Raw genomic sequence first — 22,417 nt, 5'->3', positions numbered from 1 at the left:
CAGTCATAATGGAGTGTGGAAATAGATGGTTTCATTTGCTTGTTTTTTAATCTGGTGCCAAGTTTTTCTGTCAACATTCCTTTTGCTTCCCTTCTCTTTCTCTCTCCATATAAAACTGTGCATACACAAATTGAAAGACAAATGGAATATTACAGAATGATTATCACCAAGCTTCTGTCTATATTATTGTCATGCATCTGAAACAAATATGTTGTGTCTACCCTTTAACAAGGAGGTATGTGTCTACACTGTTTTAGGGACCAAGTTCATAACTTTTTATCAAAGTTCTTAGCTTGTCACATGTGTTGTGGTGTTTTTCCTCTTTAAAATAATAGTTCTGGGAGAAAGCAGGTTTCTCGGGGAGGTTTTCTGGCGGCCTTAGTTTCCAGTAAGAGTAATAATCACCCAAAATGCAGCCAGCTGGTAAAAATGCAAACATTTATTTTCTCCTTCCAAAATAGCCCGGGTTAGTTGAGGCCTATCTCTCTGCTTGGTTCCAAGAGCTCTTGCAGATTGTCCTTTGCTTCTGCCTCTGCTTTCTTGAGCCTCCAGTCAGCCAAGTGGAAAATGGAATGAATCTCTCTTGCCTCGGAGACAGGGCTTGTGGGCTTCCTCCCAAAGTGCTCCCCTCTGACCGCAGTCAATGTTTTGAAGTAACTCTCTCTAACCCAAAGTAACTAACTAACCCGAAGCTAAGAGCCTCTTTATATATGATCTCCCAAAGGTTGACTCCTCCTTCTGGAGGCACACCTAAGGGAGGTGTGAATTCACAAAGTTACAAAGTTTACTTTGTGAATCTCCCATATTTGTGAACTCCAATGAGTAAAGGTGTGAACACAAGCATTGTATCAATTAGTTCTACTTAGTACCTTGTTTCAGGTTCTGGCCCAAAACATCTCCTTGTAAGATCAGATCAATGATACTGAACCATGCTAAATTAGATAATTATTGTCTCTATCAACTCTAATGAGTTAACAGTTTGTAAAGATTCCAACAATGTGTGACCCTAAATAAATCACTTAACTCTCAATGATCTGGACAGCCTTGTAAATGTATAAATGAAAGACATGGTGCTAACATACTTTGAGAAAAGGGAGTTTTTTTCACCTAGGAGTTCCCTCTGATGATTAAATCTTAAGTACCCTTATGTTCAAGGCATGATACTGGGGGTAAACAATATAAAAAACATTTTTCTTTTTTGAGCAACTTACCTGCAGCTGAAGATATGCCATTTACATTGATAAATATAATATAATATAATTTGAGGAACAGAACATTAAGAACTAGGGGGATCAGCAAAGGCTTTGAAAGAAGATGCAGTGCTGGTGAGGGAGTGTATTCCAGGTGTAGAGGACAGTACAGAGATAGGAGATAATATATATGGTCTGCATGATGGTTCAACTAGGAAGTCAGTTTGGCTCACTTACAGCATATATAGTGTGAAATACATCAAGGAAGGTAGGTGGGAGCCAAATTTTGGAGGGCTTCTTAATACCAACTGAAAAGTTTTTATTTTATGCTAAAGGAATTAGGAGGCCACTGAAGGTGAAAACAGATTTGTAATATAGCAAGGTGGATAGATTGTCATTTATAATGATCAGTGATTTCTTTGTGGTTAATAGTTTCAAATTCGACCTCTGAAATCCAAGTGTCTTACTTTTAGGAAGTCATCCAGAGTTCTTGGAATGCAAAACTATTTTGAACTCAGAAAGTCTTCATTTGTTTTCTTCTGCTTTCTTCTAACTTGTGACCCAGCCAAGTTGAACTGCCCACTGAGGTTCAGCCAGAAGTCCCATTGACATTTTAATCATGAGTTCTTCTGGTACTCCAGGTGTTCATATGGAAACATTGATATAACTTAGGTCAAGTTCAGAAAAATAGAGGATTGTAACTTTAAATTCTAAAAAAGCAAAACAAATTTTAAAAAAGCAAAAAACAAAAACAAGGCTATCTTCCTTTGGAGTTGTGAAAAACTCTTTGTTAAGAAATCTCAGACTACTTTAAGAATAGTTTTCCCATAGCTATGACAAATACAGTGAGTCTGATTTTCTTGTTTATCTGTATGTTGTTGCTGAGTCATTGTCATGTCCTCCATATACTTATGAAATTTTCCATGAAGTTTTCTTGGCAAAGATACTGATGTGGTTCGCCATTTCTATCATTTGGATGCACTCTTCTTCAAATTCAACAAGAAATATTTCTGTAACAACTACCACTATATGCTAACCTTACTGTAACATTATAGCTGAATTCAGAGATCCTCAGAGTTCATACTTTCTATCCTTGATTTTACCAGTGAGCAGATTAAGGCTCAGAAAGGAAGTGTTTAACCAAATATGTAACAAAGTTACCACAGTTGAGTTAAAATTTGGTTCTAATGTCTTTTCCTCTGAATTCACAACTCTTTCTATCATGTCTGGATGCCTCAGTGTGAGGGAACATAAAAGCCAGATCTTTTCTTCCAGGTCTCTGGTGAGAAAATGAAACCTGTGAACATGAAATAGTTTTTCTGTGTGTGAATATGCCTTACATGAAGGTAGAATCCATGGTTTTGTCCTCATCAACACCACTTTTTGAGTTTCCAGGCTAACTATGCTCTCTTGTTAGGTATCTTTGAAAGTGGTTTTCACTTCTTTAGGACATTAGAGTATTTTAACACATTGCTGTTTCAAAGTAATAATAACAATTTACATTTTTCTAATGTGTCATAGATTAAAAAAAAAGTAGAACTTAGAACCCATTCCTTTTTTATAGAGGAAATACCTGAGACATAGAATTCAATGACTTGACCATTCTAAATTAAGCATGCTGTCTCTGGGTTTAGTGCTTTCTTTCGGACAGTTAGATGTCAAAGTGGACACTTCTTGGAGTCAGGAGAACCTGAATTCAAATCTAGCTTCCAACACTTAACACTTACTAGTTTCATGACTCTAGTCAAGTCACCTAAACCCAATTGTCCAGCCAAAAACAATAGTAACCAAGTTATTTTCTCATAGTAACTATAGGTGCTACATTGTACAAGTGTGATGATTGCCATTTTAAAGATGAAGAGACAGAATCAAAAATAGGTCACGTTGTGATGGGAAGGGTACTAAAACTGATCTAAGATCTTTAAGTTCTACTTCTGACAATGACTAGTAGGGTGACCAAGGGAAAGCCATTTTACAGTCTTAATTTTCTCATCTCTAAAATAGATATAATTTTATCCATTGTATTTACCTTCCAGACTAGGAGGTGATTTTTCTTTTTTGGAGGGAGGGTTAAGTCAAAACAAAACTATGTCTGCAACAGAGTATAAGAGGTTATTAGACACTGAGAGATTAAGCAATTTGCTATTGGTCACAAAAATAGGATATAATTCTAAGACTGCCCCTCCATTTCCTGTGCCTCTCCACTGGATTGTTATAAGGATCAAATGATACAATGTACAGTTCTTCATAAAGCATAAAATGCTATTTAAACATCAGTTATGATTTTATTCAATGTCTTCCCATTGGTGATCCAGTTAGTAAATGTTGAATCAGAACTTAGATTCTCTGAATTGCAAATGTAGGGCTCAACAATCCATGGCACTTGAATGGCCCAGAAATTATAGAGATGGCTTTCAACTCAAGAGCATCTCAGACCCCAGAGGACTCTAGCTTAGTGTTCAACTGCTTAATATCTTTCTGATTGTGTTTGGCTTTCATTTCAGCCCCAATGTCTGTGCTGTGCAGAAGCTCATTGGAACCAACAAGAAGTACTTCACAAATTGTAAACAGTGGTACCAGAGGAAGATCTGTGGAAAATCCACGTAAGTCTTGGATCACAGCTAAGACTGCTTTGCGTGTGTGTGTGTGTGTGTGTGTGTGTGTGTGTGTGTGTGTATACTCTGTGAGTAGAAATGGATTTAGACTCAAGCACTCTGAAATATTCTAATGCAAAAAAAAAAAGAAAAGAAAAGAAAATATCTTGAAATGTATACAAATGTGTTGAGAAGTGTATGCTTTTAGAATGTCACTTTATTAAGTTACAGAACAAATGAGCCAGTTTTGATTTACCTTTCCCTCACACACATACTTTCCATTTTTACTATCAACAGGAGTGTGGTAGATTTTTTAGGGCTGATTTAAGGCTTAGGGAAAGACATGAAACCTCTTGTGGGACATTTTCCTAATTTTAGTCAGTGACATATGTGTTTGCTGTATATAATATGATGCTAGATAAAAAGATCAGTTAATAAGCACACTTGGAACTTCTCTGAGTGTGGACTCTTGAAATGGGGACTGTGCCAAATGTGAAGTGAATGGATGTCATGCTGAAGGGCCTGAACAAAGAGTTTTGATTTTTTAATGACTTATAATGCTAATTTTGGAGTCAGAGGACGTGGGTTTGAATCCTGGCTCAGCCACTGACTATGGGTGTATCCTTGGGCACATCAGTTAATTTTTCTTGGCTTCAGTTTTCTCTGATATAAAATGGGATGACAACTAGATCAAGGGTTCTTAACCTGTGGTCTTGTGAACTTTTTAAAAATACATTTTCATGACTTTATCTCAGTATAATTGGTATTTCTTCAATGTTATTTCCTTTATTTTATAAAATTTAAAAACACTCTTCTGAGAAGGGGTCCATAGGTTTGATCACACTGATAAAGAGATGACTGAGGAAAAAAAAAAGTTAAGAACCCCTGTTCGGGTACCAAAATGTAGTGTTGGGATTAGCTTTCTGGAGGATCTCGGGACCAGCTTTGATCTTAGTGGAAGAGTGAAGGAGGCAGGAGAACCATCAGGATGATGGTCAAAGATGGAGTCTCTCATTTCCTGTCCTCTCAGCTCTTAAATACCTCAGCATGATTACATCATTACAGCACACTAAGTATGTTCGAACTAGAGAACCATTCATTATCTCATCAATAACCCTAAGTTAGTGCTAACTATAAGCACCCTGCTGTAAGTATCTCTTGCTTCAAGTAGAACACAGGTGGTCATGCTCTCCCTGACTTCTCAGGAAAGGAGGTGAGAATACCAAAGGGAAATGAGGAGCCAAAACAGATATTGTCAGCAGATCTTCTACCTTACCCAGAGTTCCCCTACTATCTCTGGCCCTCTACATCCCTGGCATAGATTATCTTTAATCTTTAAATTCTTCCTAGTTCCAAGTCTAATGCACCTGCATATAATTAGATACAGAATTGCAAATGTAGGTTGTATGAGTTGAGTAGGTGTACAGTGAGAGGATATGGAATCATGTAGCTACTCAACATGCTTGCTTAATGATTTGGTTAGCATGGGTGGAGGTAGCATCAATCAGAACTGCCTAGCACTGCATGAAAACAGAGTAACCTATGTGTTCTAACAGAAATGTTCAGAATTCTAGTGAAACAGATCTGTTTGGGAGCCAAAAGTAAAAAGGCGTGTTTATCTCTGATCACAGAAATGGACAAGCTGGTTTTTAAGCTTGTTTACCTGCCTCATCTGGACAGAAATAGTATTCTCTAAATGCCATTACTTTTTATAGGAGGTCCTGTGTAGCTCCTCTTTCTAGAAAAGAAAGATTAAGATCTACAAATTGTGTTCCCAGTTTTGGAATTTTCAATTTCATTGCTTTTAACATCATTTTTGTGAAGTTTCCTCCATCATAATGGCTAACTGATAGATGACATATGTTTCCTTTATTCTTAAATTTAAATTTTCTTCTTTGAGCAACTTACCTGCAACTGAGAAGATATGACATTTACATTCATAAATAAATATAATATAATTTGAGGGACAGAACATTAAGAACTGGGGGGATCAGCAAAGGCTCCTTGGGGAAAGCATTGCTTCATTTGCTTCTCTGTATGTAAATTAATGATTCCAAGCTTTGAAAGAAAATAAATACTCTGATGCAGTGCTGGTGAGGGAGTGTATTCCAGGGATAGAGGACAGTGGTTAAAACTTGGGTACCATTAGCCCAGATCAAATCAGAATGCTGAGTTCATAGGATTTAAAACTAAAGAGTAAGTTAATAATCATCTAGGCCAGTGGTATCAAATTCAAGTAGAAACAGGGACCACTAAACCATCCATAAGGATCCCACATTGACTTAGAAAACCATGTATATAGTTTTCTGCTATATTTGTGTTTATTTTGTTAACTATTACTTAATTATATTTTATTGATTCTGGCACTTGAGTATTACAGGCTGTACATATTTGACACCACAGATCTAATCTAATCTTTCCCAAAGAGGTTAAGTAACTTGCCCAGGAACACATAAGCATTCTTTCTTAAGGGCATAGGACTATAGATATATTTGTTTGCATGTTCTGTCCCCCATTAGATTGTAAACTCTTTAAGGGCAGGGATTGTCTTTTGCTTCTTTTCACTATCCCCAGTGCTTAAGCTGGTCCCTGGCACATAATAGGTACCTAATAAATATTTATTGATTGCTTGATCTAGAACTAGAAGGAATTTTTAAGACTACTGAATCAACTTACGGCCACAAGTCAACACAACTATTATGTGTCAGGCAATGGGATACATTGCCTGATGTCAGCACTAGGGATACAAAGAAAGGTAAAAACAATTCCTAGAGTCCAATTTAGGGGAGTGATTTTAAGGAAAGGACAGCCAATAGAAGCTGGAAAATGAATAGATGCCCATCAATTGGAGAATGGTTGAATAAATTGTGGTATATGAATGTTATGGAATATTATTGTTCTGTAAGGAATGACCAGCAGGATGAATACAGAGAGGACTGGCGAGACTTACATGAACTGATGCTAAGTGAAATGAGCAGAACCAGGAGATCATTATATACCTCAACAACGATACTGTTTGAGGATGTATTCTGATGGAAGTGGATCACTTCGATAAAGAGAGCTAGGTTCAGTTTCAAGTGATCAAGGATGGACAGAAGCAGCTACACCCAAAGAAAGAACACTGGAAAATGAATATAAACTGTTTGCATTTTTGTTTTTCTTCCTGGATTATTTATACCTTCTGAATCCAATTCTCCCTGTGCAACAAGAAAACTGTTTGGTTCTGCACACATATATTGTATCTAGGATATACTGTAACCTATTCAACATGTAAAGGACTGCTTGCCATCTGGGGAAGGGAGTGGAGAGAGGGCGGGGAAAATCGGAACAGAAGTGAGTGCAAGGGATAATGCTGTAAAAAATTACCCTGGCGTGGGTTTTATCAATAAAAAGTTATTAAAAAAAAAAAAAGAAAGAAAGAAAGAAAGGAAAGGACAGCCAGGTGATGTAGTGGAAAAACACCAGACCTGGAGTCAGAAATACCTGAGTTCAAAATCCAGCCTTAGGCACTCAGTAACTGTGTGAAGTGCTATTGGCAAGACAACCCTGTTTGCCTCCATTTTCTCATCTGTAAAATTAGCTGGAGAAAGAAATGGCAAAACTACTCCAATATCTTTGCCAAGAAAATTTCAAATGGAATCATGAAGAGTCGAACATGACTGAACAGCAACAAGCAACTTTCCAAGTTTCCAACATTCCAAGTGAATAGAGTTGTTATTTGATGTGCTGAGTCAAGGTCTATTCTTAAAACCAAAAGTTGGATGTGCTATGGATACTTAACTTTGTTGCTCTGTGTATGTAAAATAATAATTATTTTACTGGTATGCAAATTAAGATTCTGTGGATTTGATATTATCCAAACATAAAGTAAGTTGACACCAAAACCAGATCCAAACTTTTGTCACAGGTGCTAGAAACTTTGCTGAACATGGGGGATGCAAAGAAAGTAAAATTAAGAGTATCTCCACTAAACTTGTAGTAATTCTTTGATTCATTCTATAGATTACTGAGAAAAAGGAGATGATTTGAAAAAGATCCAAAAAAAGGAGGAAAAGCTTTTAATGAAGAGAAGGGATTAATTCAGAAGGAAAGGCCTGAGAAAATAACATTGGTGAGAGCCAAGGAGAAACATTAGTCCAATCCAATCTGTTCTTACTTTGACTTTTGCACTATGCCAGGTGATTGAGAAAAGACAGGAACAGAAGAAGCCTTATTCTGAGGGAGATTTTTTCAGTATTAAATTCAGTAAAAATCAAGTGGTGATAAATGTAATATGTATAATAAGTGCTTTGGAGGCTTAGGAAGGAGAAAGGTGTTAACTGTAGTTTTCAAGGAAGATTTCATAGAAGAAATAGAATTAGAACTTAGATGAGGAAGAAGGGAAAGAACATTCTAGGTCAAAGGAGCTAGGAAACTAGTTTGGCATGTTTGGGACATTGAGGAAACTGTTTTCTAAAGAGGAACATGGAGGACTGGACAACTAAGAGATAGCCAAATTGTGGATAGCCTTGAAGTGAGGGAAAAGTTTTACTTGAGAACCTAAATTAAGAGAAATGAAAAGAAGGAAAACTTAATGCTATCATTATTGTTCTTTGTCAGTATAATATGTACATTATAGGTAAAAGGGCAGATGGAAGCATTGTTCAATGGAAATCTTTGGTATTAATTTATTCTATTTGTCCCTGACTTCCAGGGTCACAAATGAAAAAGTACTGGCTATTCTCAGTATCTGTATTGCCAAAAGTCTTTTTTTCTTCAGAAGAAACTTTTTTCAGTTCCAATAAAAGAGTCTTTGGTGCTCTTTGTCAAATACAACATATGGATTTTATTATAGCAAATGATTACAAATGATCCTCTATTCAGTGACTTGAGTGTATTTTATTACTTTGGAAAACACTTCAGATCCCATTTCAGATCTCAAAGACTCAACAGGGGTGACACAGAGATTGATCTTACTTGGGGGCCATTTTTTCCTGTCATAGAAACATGCAGCCCACGCAGTGCTTTGAGACTCAAATCTGATTAGTAACTCTAACATTTTTGCATTCAGCAACTCAACCAATATTACAGGAAATTGTGATCAGCAGGCCTCACTGCCTGTATGACAGGCTATCTTTGTGTAAGGCTCTCCTTGAAAAAAAGCTTGCTTATTTAGTGTGCAGCTTTGACCCTGACATCATGGAATTGGAATGATTTGTAACCAAGGCACAGACATCATAAATGTAGTATGGTTTAGACCAGTTCAGGTGTTGTCAAGTAAAAAAAAAGAAAAACCATGTCTGTTTCATAAGTCCTAACATTGTTTAATAAGTTGGATATTTATTGAAGGGACAAAAGCTAAAATCTGCCAGAATTGGGAGATAGTGCTAAAACTGTCAGAACGTCACCAGAGACTCTAGTAGAAATTAGTACTTTTGCCTAAGGATTATAAAATCACCACTTCTTAAGTCTTCTGTCAAAAAATTGGAAATTGACCTCTTACTGATAACAGCTAGTATGAAGCAATCTTTCTAGTCTCAGAATCAGAACTTGCTGGAATGGCAGAACATTGTCAGAGGCACCAGTGACAGGAGGAAGGATCATTGTCTCCCTTCACCTCAGCAAAGCACAATCCCTCTTCTGCCATGTCCCCAGGTTGCTATCCTTCAGGATTCTAAGGCTATCACACACTTCTCTCATTCTATCTTGAAATGCACACATTGCTTGTCCCAGGAACCTATAACCATGTAGTCCCATATAGGACAACTGAGATAAGCTTTGGGATAGCAGCAAAGATAGCATATCCAGTCACTATTCTAGCTTCAGTTGAACAACCAGACTCTAATCCTCCCTAGATCCATTCATTTCATCCTCTTTTCTCACTTTGCCCTCTGAAACTTTTCTTTATTGTCAATGACCTTCCCTTTATCTTATATCTCTTCTAGCATTTGTTTCGTTGTATTGAGATAGCTACATGGCACAATTTTGGAATATGAGTTAGGGAACTGAGTTTAAATCCTTGCTCAAATATTAAGCTGTCTGACTCTAGGAAAGCCATGTAGGGACAAATAGGTGGCATAGTAGATAGAATACCAGACCTGGGGTCAAAAAGACCTGAGGGGGAAAAAAAAGGTATTTAATCTTTCTCAGTCCCAGCACCTCCCTCATAGGGTTGTTGTGAGGATCAAATGAGAAGCTTTGTTTATTTAAAGTGCTTTGTACACTTTAAAGTACTATTTCTTTTTTGGAATATTTTTTCCCCAATTATATGTGAAAATGATTTTTTAACATTTAAAAAAAATTTTAATTCCAAATTCTCTCCTTTTCACCTCTCTGAGATGATAAGCAATTTGATATGGGTTAAACATGTGTCATCATGAAAAATATATTTCTATATTAGTCATGTTGCGGGAAAAACACAGGAAAAAATATTAAAATAGTATGTGTAGATCTAAATTCAGACTCCATTAATTCTTTCTCTGGAGGAGTAACCTCTAAAGGATAACATTTTTAATCCTGGGTCCTTTGGAATTATCTTGGATAATAGTGTAAACACTATCTTTATATGCATTAGCTATTTTTAAGTATTTTACAAATTTTAAAATACAATTTATATATATATATTATAACTATTATTATTTTGTTCTGGTGCTCACTGAAAAACAGCTTTCTCTACAACCATGAGTTATACTGAAGATCTCATATTTCTTGGTTTCCTTATTAAGTTTGACTACTTTTTCTCTCAAAGCTCCTGATGAACAAATATAGGAAGATGAATGGGAATATTCCTTGCTCCTCACTGTTTCTTTCATGACATGCTTCATAAGGGAGATAACCAATTCTCCTATTCAAGCAGAAGGGCATTTAGTAACATGGGGCAAAAGCAAGTCTTCAAATGACCCAAAGAAATAGATCATGTCTTCTAAATGCTGAGAAAAGTCAGTCAGAGCATAAAAGTTACAGAATCATAGGTTTATACTCATAGTGCCATACGAAGAATGCCTAAATATTACAGAACTCAAATCACTTCCAGAATTCATCTGAATCAAATCCATGTGCTTCACTTTATAATACTGGGCAAGTTAATTCTGTAGTTGCAGTCTTTGGTGAAGAGAAAAAATTTTAATAGTGAAAAAAGGGTTAAATATTGTGTTGCTTTCCTGTTGGAATCTTTACAAACTGTTAAGTCATTAGAATTGAGAGAGACAATAATTATCTAATTTAGAATGGTTCAGTATGATTGATTTGATCTTACAAGGAGATGTTATGGGCCAGAAGAAACAAGGTACTAAGTGGAACTGAGAAACAATGCTTGTGTTCACACCTTTACTCATTGGAGTTCGCACATTTGGGAGATTTCAGGGTTTAGTATGAGATATCCGAATTCACACCTGCCTTAATTCCTGCCTCCAGAAGGAGGAGTCAACCTTTGGGAGATCATATATAAAAAGGCTCTTATCTTCGGGTTAGAGTCTTTTGGAACATTCCCAGGGGTTGGAGAGGAGTACTCTGGGACAGACACAGAGCACTCTGGGAGATTGAGAGCCAGAAGCCCTCTCTCAGAGGTAAGACAAACTCACCTTTGTGCTGGCTGAAGGCTGAAGGAAGCAGAGGCAGAAGCAAAGGACAAAGCTGCAAGAGCTCTTAGAACCAAGGAGAGAGAGGCTCCCCTAAGAAAAACTAACTGGGCTATTTTGGAGGAAGCAATAAAAGATCTGAACTTTTAATACCTGGCTGCATTTGGGTGATTTTTACTTTTAACTGAAACTAAGGCTGCCTCCAGAAAACCTCCCCAAGAAACCTGCTCCCAGAGAGAACCATTATATTTTAAAGAAGAAAAACACCACACTTTCCTAAGGCTAGGGGTCCTGAAGAATAGCTAAAGATAAAAATAATCAGCAATTTAGGAAAGGAATTGCTTATGTCTAAATAATTAGTCTGGGTTTTCTTTAAGATTCTATTTGTAAATTGTGGAAGAGAATATGTTTGCTCAGATCATTCTCTTTCCCTTTTCTCTTTCCTTCATGGAATTCAGTTTATTTCAAAGCATTGATAGTGATCACAGAAAGGCTGGCACATAAAGTAGTGGTGATTTTTTTCTTCTTTTCATTTAACTTTATGGGAACTAAATTTATAAAAGGAAATATATTTCCTTCTTCATTTGATTAAAGCATTAAAGAAGATGTAAAATGAGATGGGTAGAAAACTTAAAAACATTCTCTGTTCTTATATTTGTATATTTTGACCCCATCCTAATTATGTATTTGTCTTCCCTCTAATATACAAGTAGTATTTCATATCTGAGCTAGACTTTTACAATTAGTAATAATTAGTAATGATAATAGGATCTAGTAAGGGATGAGGAAGCATAGTAACACTCAAATACATAGCCAAATATGGAGAGCTCTGTACAAGCAAGCTGAAGGAAAGAGGCAAATGATTTTTTAAAATTTCATTTTTAAAATGAAATTTATTTTTCCAATTCCATGTTAAAGATGGTTTTCAACATTCATTTTTGTAGCTTTTTATTTTTCCAAATTTTTTTCAACGTTTACCTCTGTTTCTTCCTCCTCCCATAGACACCAAGCAATACAGTATAGGTTAAGCACGTAATTCTTCTAAACATATTTCCACATTAATCTTGCAGCACAAGAAAAATCAGATCAAAGGGGAAAGGGAAAAAACTGATAAAGAAAAAAAAAAAAAACAACCAAGAGAACAACAACAAAAAAGTTGAAAATACTTTGCAATGTTCGTTTTTGTAAGATTTTGAGTTGCAAATTTTTCCCCTCCCTCCCTTAATTCTCCTCTTCCCAAGAGAACAACCAATCTGATTTGTTATACGTGTGCAATCATTTTAAACACATTTCCATATTAGTCATGTTGTAAAAGAAAAATCAGAAAAAAGGGAAAAACCATAAGAAAAAAAGCAAGCAAACAAACAAAAGGTAAAAATATTATGCTTCAATCCACATTTAGTCTTCATAGTTCTTTCTCTGGATCCGATGAAATTTTCTATCCCAAGTCTATTGGAATTGCTATGGAATTGAGAATTGCATTGGAATTGAGAAAGTCAATTAAAGCACATTGTCACCACATTGTTGAGAAGAACAAATTTCATCAAAATATAACCTTTCTGTTACAATACAATATTCTTCTGGTTCTGCTCACCTCACTCAGCATCAGTTCATATGAGTTTTTCCAAGCTTTTTTGAAATCAATCTGTTCATCATTTCTTATAGAACAATAATATTTCATTACATTCATATACCATGACTTATTCAGCCATTCTCCAATTGATGGGCATTCACTCAATTGCCAATTCTTTGCCACCACACAGAAAGAGCTGCTACGAATACTTTTCGCAAATCTGGATCTTTCCCCCTTTTTTATTATCTCTTTGGGATACATAGCCAGTAGTTACACTGCTGGATCAAAAGGTATGCACAGTTTTATATAGCCCTTTGGGCATATTTCCAATTGCTCTCCAGAATGGTTAGATTATTTCACAACTCCATCAACAATACATTAGTGTTTTAGTTTTCCCATATCACTCCAACAATTATCTTTTCCTGTCATCTTAGTCATCTAAAAAGTTGTGAAGTCATCTCCAGTCTTATAAAGGAGAAAAATCAGGAGAAAAAAAAAACAGCATTTGGGAAGGGATCAAGGTAGTTTAGAGAGAAAAAATTCTTTTCAATTATTTTTTCCCTTTTCATTTTAAAAATGAAATTTTAAAAAATCATTTGCCTCTTTCCTTCAGCTTGCTTGTAAAGAGCTCTCCATATTTGGCTATGTATTTGAGTGTTACTATGTTTCCTCATCCCTTACTAGATCCTATTATTATTTAAAATAATTTTTCTTTCACAATTGTGACTAAAGTGGAAATATGTTTTGCATGATAGCATGTGTATAATCTACATCAAATTGCCTACCATTTTTGGAAGAGGAGAGGGGATGGAAGGGCTGTAGAAAAAATTTAAACTGACATAATTAGGGAAAAAGTAAAATGTTATTAAAAAAAACCTTCTGGTGGCTCTCTTCAATATTCAGATGATTCAAACCAGTTCCACCTCTGCAGTGATGAAAAAAGCCATCTACTCGCAGAGAGAGAACTATGGCTACAGAGTGTGGAACACAACATAGCATTCTCACTCTCTTGTTATTTGCTTGCATTGTGTTTTCTTTCTCCTTGATCAGGTTTTTGTTGTGCAATAAGATAACTTTATAAATATGTATACATATTGTAATGTCTGGGCTAGCTTTCTGGAGGGCATTGGGACCAGCAGAATAATCACCACGAGAATAGGCAGGAATAAAGTCCAAAGTCCAACTGTCTCCTTCAATATCCCAGTCTGAATCAGTCTACTTCACAGTCTCAGTCAGTCTGGCTCACAGTCTCCGCCAGCAGTCCAACAGTCTGACTATCTGACCCAGTCTCTTCCAGCAGTCTGCCAAGTCTGCCAGTTTGCCAGTCTCCCCCATAATGCAGGAGGCAGGAGAGCCATCAGGAGGATGGTTGAAGATAGAATATCTATCTTACAATCCTTCTTAGCTTTTATATACCTTATTGTAATTTTATCATTACAGCATACTGATTATGTGTGAACTAGAGAACCATTACATCACCATACTAAGTACTAAGTATATGTGTGAACTTGAAAACCATTATCTCATCAATTCCAATGAGTTAACACCTTGTTTCAAGTATACTTCTTCAGAGTTCCAGCCCTTTACACATATATTGAATCTAATATGTATTTCAACATATTTAACATGTATTGGACTACTTGCCAGCTGGAAGAGGGGATGTGAGAGGGGAAAATTTGCAACAAAAGGTTACTCAAGGATCAATGTTGGAAAAATTACCCATGCATATGCTTTGTAAACAAAAAGCTTCAATTAAAAAAAACCTTCTGGTAGATGTTATGAATTTTTTTTTTTATATTCTTCATTAGGTAATTGGGTGACTAGCCAAAGAGGGATCACTGTTGCAGCACATCCATCATTCTATCTGCTTCCAACATTGGTCCTTTAAGGCCTCCCTGCGGAAGAACTCTATAATGATGACAGCAATGTAGGGAAAGATAAGTTTTACATTATAGTAAGCAATGGACTATAATGGAAGTGACTTTTGTGACTGCACATGCCAGTACCTATTCTTCTGTAATTAGACTATTACTGCTGTTGGTAATCAAACCACTGTGTGCTGCCACAGGATCCAGCTACTTGTTGTCATTAGGTACACAAATATAGACTCCAGTTAAAGAACTAAGGATGGGTAGTTGTTTTTTTCACCATAAAAAGAGAACTATAAGTATTTTAGTACATATAGGACTTTTCCCTATTTCTTTGCTCATTTTTGGGATATATACATGTAGCAGGGATATAGATGGGTCATTCATTGTTCAGGAATCTTTTTTTATAATTACAAATTGCTTTCCAGAAAGATTGTACCCATTTAAAGGTCTATCAAGAGTATGTCAATATGCCCAATTGCCTTTAGCTTCTGCAAAATTTTCTTTTTTTTCTTATCTTTCACAATCTGATGGATGTGAGGTAGAATCTCAGAACTGTTTAACTTTACATTTCTCTAATGCACAGTGATTTAATACATTTTTCCCATACAATTAAAGATAGCCTGGGTTGCTTCTCCTGAAAAGTTTAGTATTTAATATTAAGTATTAAGATTAATATTAAGATATTTATCATAGAGAATTTTACTATGTTTTATTATATAAATTTATTATATAATTATTTCATCAGCACGGAATTTTCTTCGATGTAATACTGTTTTCCTACTCATACTAATACAATCTTATTGTTTCAGTAGGTAACAAGTAGGTTCTGTTTCCACTTTGCTTTCTAGTTTTAAAAGACCTGAGCAATTTTCTTTTAAGATTTCTTAAAATATGATGTTTATGTTCTTTGTTTTTCATAATATATAGGTAGGTCAATGGTTCTTTAAAATTTTTTCCTGGATTTGTTTTTCACATTAGCTTCCTTTGCAATGAAATATCTAACACACACACACACCACAATTATTATTACTTAAGGTTTTTTTAAACATTTCTTTTTGCTTTGTGGAGTCACTTGCTTCTCTTTGTTCCATTTTAATTTTCAGGGAATTTATTAATTGGGCAAGGCTTTGTGCATTTTGTGTCAGGATAATTCCCTTTCTGATTCTTTCTTTGCATAGTTCTCATTTCTTTTCCATTTTTCTTCTAGCTCTCTTCTTTTTCCTAATAAAAATATTTCATACTATTTTTAAACCTTTGCTTTATTTCTTCTAGGAATTCAAACAGAATTTGTGCCTAAGCTATGTTCTATTTGAGGTCTTATTTATAGATATTTTCAAATTATTTTCTTCCCTCTAGGTTTATATCTTGAACATCCTTGTCACCATAATAATTTATTATTACAGGATTTTGTTTGTTTGTTTCCTCAATCTTCTAGCCTACTTCCTGTCTTGATGTTATAACTAGACTGTGCTTTTTGGAAAAAAAAAGATCTGAGCTTATCCTGTTGCTATTTTCCTGAGGGATATTTTGAGTGTTATATTGTTTCAGGATCTCAGGACATCTCAGATTGAAAATCTGCAAGTTTTTAGGATTTCCAAAATGATCTTTTCCTAGGCAAATCTGATCACTTCTCTGTGGTCTAAGTTTTAGACTGAGCAACAGTAGATAAAAAGCTACTGGAATTGTTGGTGGAATCAGCCACTATCAATCAGCTAGAAAGCTGGTTCATAATGACAGAACTGTAATCTCCCTTTTGTTCTAGGATTTCTGCCCTGGTATATTCCACTGTAGGATTCACATTAGGCTAAAAACTTGAACTGAGAACCATTCTTCCCCCTCTCCCACTTCCCTTACTCTTCCGATCTGAGCCACATTGCTACTGCTTGCTTTTAAACTTGCTTCTCTCCCAATGTACCATATAGGGCAATAAACAGTTTCTTACCCTGCTATGCCTGGTACCTGTTTATATCTGCCCTCATTCCCAAAAATGGATAATATCAAGAAAGTTGCCAGTTGACTTCTGTTTCCATTATGGGGCCCTGATATTGTTCTGAGGGTACCCTGACAGGAGTCTGGGGATGTCTCAGTATGGATTTGGAATTTCTTCTTACCTTAGCACATAGTGTCTTCCTGTTAGCTATCTTGTGGCACATTTCCAGCCAGACTAGTGTGTGCAGACTTCTTTGCTTCCTTTGCTGACATAGGCTAGGAAAAAAAAAGATCCACTATGACTTTTTCTTGATTTCACCATCAGGATTCAGATAGTCCTTCTTAATAAATCTGTCTGGAGGAGTCTTCTGGAAGGAAGCTCTCTCTACTTCTCCTGGCTATACCACCATCTTGTCTCTCCACTCCTTTTCTGCCTTATTTTCAATTCTCCCTTCCTGTTTGTATTCTTCCATTTCCCAGTATTCTTTTTTTTTTTTTTTTGACCAAAGAAAGTAACTATTTTATCCTCTGAGAGTCTTGGAATGGGGCAACTAAGTTACAAACATTCTAGCACTTTCATAGGACAAAGTTAAAAGAAGCTCAGTAGAAAGAAAACTATGAATTGACCTGAATAACCCATTCATTTAGCGACACAGTGATGCATTTGGTGCCCATGTATGTGATGAACTCTAGCAATTCTGCTCTGCTCACCACTGATTAATGATTTTCCAGCCCTGATTTCTTAAAATTTTAACTCCAAATTTGGCACTTTGGAAAAAAAGACTGATCAATGATTAAGTCAAGATACTTCAATAACTCTCCATTGTCTTCAAAATAAATTCAAACTCCCTAACCTGGCATTTCTGGTTCTCTATGATTGAGTCCCAATATATGACATATGATATATGATATAATATGATATGACAATCCATGCTAGATTTTACATTGAAAGATCTAGGCTTGAATATTAACTTTGTAATTTACTAGCTATATGACTTTATGAAATCTCTCTGGAGAGTTGATTCATCTATAAAATGAGGTACTTGGATTAGCATCCATCCAGCTCTGATCTAAGATCTTCTGATCCTATTCTTTTGGCTTTATCTACCATTATTCCCCTTTGCCCCTCTGCTTCCACCAAACTGGACAATTTATCATATCCTGACTCTCTGGGTCTTGAGTTTTTGTTTGTGCTATTCTTTATGCTTGGAATACCTCTCATCTGTTTGTCAAAGTGCAATTCATGTTAAATATTAGCTGTGCCATGAAGTCTTCCTTGATCTTCATTTCTTTCCCCTAGTTAAGACATCTTCTGTATTCACAATGCTCTATAGTTTCCCCTGTCTTAAAATACTACATGTTACTTTGTATCACAATTATTTATGTCCATTCCTTATCCACTCTTACCAAAATGTTAGCTGTTTGAAGGACAGGCACCAGGTCTTATCAGGCTTGCTTAAATATCTAGAACATTGTAAAGGAAGAATGCTGGATATATAATCAGGAAGACACTTGCTGTGAAACCAGCAAGTTAATTAACTTATTGGAACCCTACTTTTCTCACCTGCAAAGTGGAATTAACTGTAATCACACTTATCTCACAGGGATGTTGGGGGATTCAAATGAAGCCATATATAAATATAGTGTTATACCCCTGTGAGCTATCATTACAGCATATGTTTTTAAAGAAATAATCATTGAACAAATGAAAGAATGAATAGCAAGCATTTGGTAAATATTTGTTAAATTGAGTTGAATTAACTTCTAAAGAAATATCAAAACAAGTTTTCTTATTTTATTGATTTTTTTTACCTAAATATAGATGACCTTTGGGAGGATTGTGATAAAAAGTGAGAGCATTTGAAAAGGTTTTTGAAAAATCTAACCTAACACACTATTTTTATTTCTCATTCTAGAGTTATCAGCTATGAATGTTGTCCTGGCTATGAAAAGGTCCCTGGAGAAAAAGGCTGCCCTGCTGGTAAACAAGTCCTTAAATTATTAGCAAAGCAGGATGGAGAACTAAAAGGGATCAGCATGGTGGAAGATAGTAAAAGTAAAGAAGCTATAGAGTTCCATGACACTCTCAGATTATGTTGGATGAAATTCTGAAGTATTAATATTCTTCTGACATTTCTAAGAGAGCTGCTGGTGGGGTCAGAGTAAAATAGCCTAATAGAATCTAAAGCAACCAAATGCTCATCTTTTTTTCAATATTATTGTTACTGATAGCAGGGAGATGGATTGTTTTTTTTCCTTAATAAGTCTAGTGAATAGAGCTCTAATTTTGAAAATGTTCTTGAATAAGTTTAGGTGGGATGAGCACACTGACTCTTCTTGATTGTTGAAGTGGATTGGGAGCAATTCCAAATTATTCATAGCAGTAGTGTCTACTTAATGGCCCATCTCATTTCTGATTTGGATGGGAATACATGGTAGAAAATCCCTTGAAGAAAGCAAATGAAATTGCGGGCATCTATAAGGATCCTACCAATGTGCCTTTTTATTTCTACGTTAGACAGCATAACCAAAGACAGTCCTTATCTGCCAAATTATCTTTGTGATGAGAAATGTTTCACATTAGAACCATGTGGAAAAATAGCCTTTGATTTGGAGATCTAGCTTAGATGACAAAAGGGTCATAAAAATTACAAGTCTTTTACTTAGTATCTCTTCTATTTTAGCATCTTTCCTGTCCCCACATTAATTATTGCATTAATCTTGAATGAATTTCCTTTCCTTTGAAATATTTTTCACCTCCAGAAATTCTATAAAATCTGAACTCCTGAAAAACATGCAATAACAATTAGTACCATGACCATAGAAAAGGTGAGCAAATGTGATTCATAGATGGAACATAGTGTTAATAGCTTAGGTGAAAGTAGAAAGTAGGGAAAAGAAAGGGAGCAGAGAGACTAACCTTGAGCAGATCATTTCACCAGAGCTTAGTTTTGCCATTTATTAAAAATGCACATAGCTTAGCATGGTATCTGATACATGGATCCATGTCCTTTGGAGAGAAAGTCTGTCATAATTATAGAATGCAAAAAAAAATTGTAGATTGCATCTAAAGAGATAAAATATAATTCAATTCAAATGAGGATTCTGAGGTTAATTCATTCAAATTATTCTCTAGTAGAGACCCTTGGTTTAATGGTCACCTCCATAAGAATGATAAAGTTTGTAATTCACACATTGTTTTTGGAAGATATGTAATAGATACTTCTAAGTTCAAAAAAATGTTTCCAGCAGTCTTAGCTACACAGTTAACTTGCAATTGGTTATAAAGAAAAGATTTAGATAGCCCTTTTCTTTTCTAAATCAACACATTCTGAAATAAATAGTTAAGTTCAAATTGGTAAAGCTTTCCTATGTTTTATTATCTTCTTTTATCTCAGGATTTTTGGTGAAATAATTGAAATGATTTTAATACACAAAGAACCTCCTAGGAATAAGTTAAGCACTTGTGTTTTGGAGGAAAGTTTGCCCACACATCAATTTTAATACATCAAGTATTAAATCGCCTTCATCAGAGAAGACTAATGCTGTCAAATTCAAATAGAAAGGGATTCCTACAGGGAACATATTGATTTTGGAAACCACAAATTAAGATTACCTTATTTGTATTTTTATTTATTTTGTTAAACATTTCCCAGTTACAATTTTATCTGATTTGTCGGTTTTGTGGGTTGTTTTACACCTCTGATGTAAGACAACCAATGTCTTTTTTTTGAAACACAATCCTTGACTTTTTCAGCGCTGCCCCTCTCAAACATTTATGAGACCTTGGGTGTTGTTGGATCGACTACCACTCAACTCTACACTGACAGGACGGAGAAACTGAGACCTGAGATGGAAGGCCCAGGAAGTTTCACAATCTTTGCTCCCAGCAATGAGGCCTGGGCTGCTCTGTCTGCTGTAAGAGAATGATCATTTACTTATAGAGTATTCTTACTTCTTTCATCAGAGACATGTTTATATAAGAGTCAATGTATAATGACTCTTATATGAGTGAATGAGAGGTGAAATTGTGTCACAAATAGATTCCACAGATAAACAAGTGTTAACACATGCTATATCAGGAAACTTTCCTCTTTTTACTTTATTGAACTTTATTTATTTACTTTATTTAAAACCCAAGTTTTAAATATTTTCTTTTGGAGGGTATGTAAGTTTCCTTAGACTAGATCAAGACTAGATTAAACTTTTTTTACTCAATCCCTTTTTACTTGAGAAATTTTATACAAATAAAACACTTGATAATAAATCATAATATTTGGACCCCACACAGACATTAAATCACATGACTTCATATGGGATTGTAATCCAAGTTTAAGAAACTTTGGATTAGATAAGCTATTTAGAAATGTAGATTACATTTAAAAATTATGGTCATCTTCGATAAAGAGAGCCTTAATTGATCAAAGATAGACAGAAGCAGCTACACCCAGAGAAAGAACACTGGATATAAACTGCTTGCATTTATGTTTTTCCTCACGGGTTATTTATACCTTCTGAATCCAATTCTCCCTGTGCAACAAGAAAACTGTTTGGTTCTGCACACATACATTGTATCTAGGATATACTGCAACCCATTCATCATGTAAAGGACTCTTGCCATCTCGGGGAAGGGGTGGAGGGAGGGAGGGGTAAAATCGGAACAGAAATGAATGCAAGGGATAATGCTGTAAAAATTACCCTGGCATGCGTTCTATCAATAAAAAAATTATTAATAAATAAATAAATAAATAAACAAATAAATAAATAAATAAATGAAAATTATGGTCAGTCTCAACTAGTATCAGACTCTAGACAAGGGCTATCTTCACATGGCTACAATTTTTTTTTCCTTCTTCCCTTACTTTCTTTATTTCAGGAAGTTCTGGATTCCTTGGTCAGCAATGTCAACATTGAACTACTCAATGCACTTAGATACCACATGGTTGATAGACGAGTCTTGACTGATGAGCTGAAACATGGGACAACACTCATCTCTATGTACCAGAATTCAGATATCCACATCCATCATTATCCTAATGGGGTAAGTTAATTTTTTGGTCCAGAATTGTGACTTCATCAGTATGTCAGACTCCCTATATACCAATTGCTTCCCCTAGTATAGATCAAGAACTTGTATGTAGCTTTCAGTCTTAGACATTTTCCTAGGGAATTGAAAAGTTAGATCATTTGTTTATGGTCACACATCTAGTATGTTTTCATAGGCAGGTTTTGAATCTAGGTTCCTGACTCTAAGGTTAACTCTCTATCCACCAACTCTATTATATCTATTAATTGTATCTGCTGGTTTTCAGACTAGGAACATTATTTATATGCTATTGCTTTTTATAGTAAAGATCCACTGTCTTCTGTGGGGACTTGTTTGTTGAGTAGTTAGTGTCCTGTGTGAGAGGTTGTGTGGTATAGTGGACAGAAACAGCTAGCCTCAGAGCTGGGAAGGCCAGGTACAAAGATAGGATTCAAATCCTATCCCTCATGCATAATGCTTTAGATAATTCTCTAAGTTACAGAGAATATGCCAATCCCTATTAATAGAGGAAGTTGTTTACTAGGAACTCATTCTATCAAAGAAATCATTGGTCCTGTTGTTTATTATTAGCTTTCTCACTAGGAGCACAATATGCTGTTCAAATCACAGGTCTGGTCAAAATTTTTTAAACTGTGAGGCAAAAATAAATAAATAAAT

At 35.5% G+C, this 22,417-nt stretch overlaps 1 protein-coding gene across 2 annotated transcripts in view; it reads left to right on the top strand.

Annotated features, from left to right (window-relative positions):
- TGFBI (transforming growth factor beta induced) overlaps positions 1-22,417 on the top strand; it is a 58,566-nt gene that overhangs the window by 5,750 nt on the left and 30,399 nt on the right. For both annotated transcript variants that reach the window (XM_051978138.1, XM_051978137.1), the window contains exons 2-5: positions 3,695-3,793; positions 18,630-18,694; positions 20,471-20,631; positions 21,590-21,754. In XM_051978138.1, coding sequence (XP_051834098.1) covers positions 3,695-3,793; positions 18,630-18,694; positions 20,471-20,631; positions 21,590-21,754 — 490 coding nt within the window. The remainder of the gene's footprint in view (positions 1-3,694; positions 3,794-18,629; positions 18,695-20,470; positions 20,632-21,589; positions 21,755-22,417) is intronic.

Source organism: Antechinus flavipes, chromosome 2 (assembly GCF_016432865.1).
Source record: "Antechinus flavipes isolate AdamAnt ecotype Samford, QLD, Australia chromosome 2, AdamAnt_v2, whole genome shotgun sequence".
Classification (NCBI taxonomy): Eukaryota; Metazoa; Chordata; class Mammalia; order Dasyuromorphia; family Dasyuridae; genus Antechinus; species Antechinus flavipes.
Note: the sequence above shows the minus strand (reverse complement) of the source record. Positions and strands in the feature narration are given on the sequence as shown.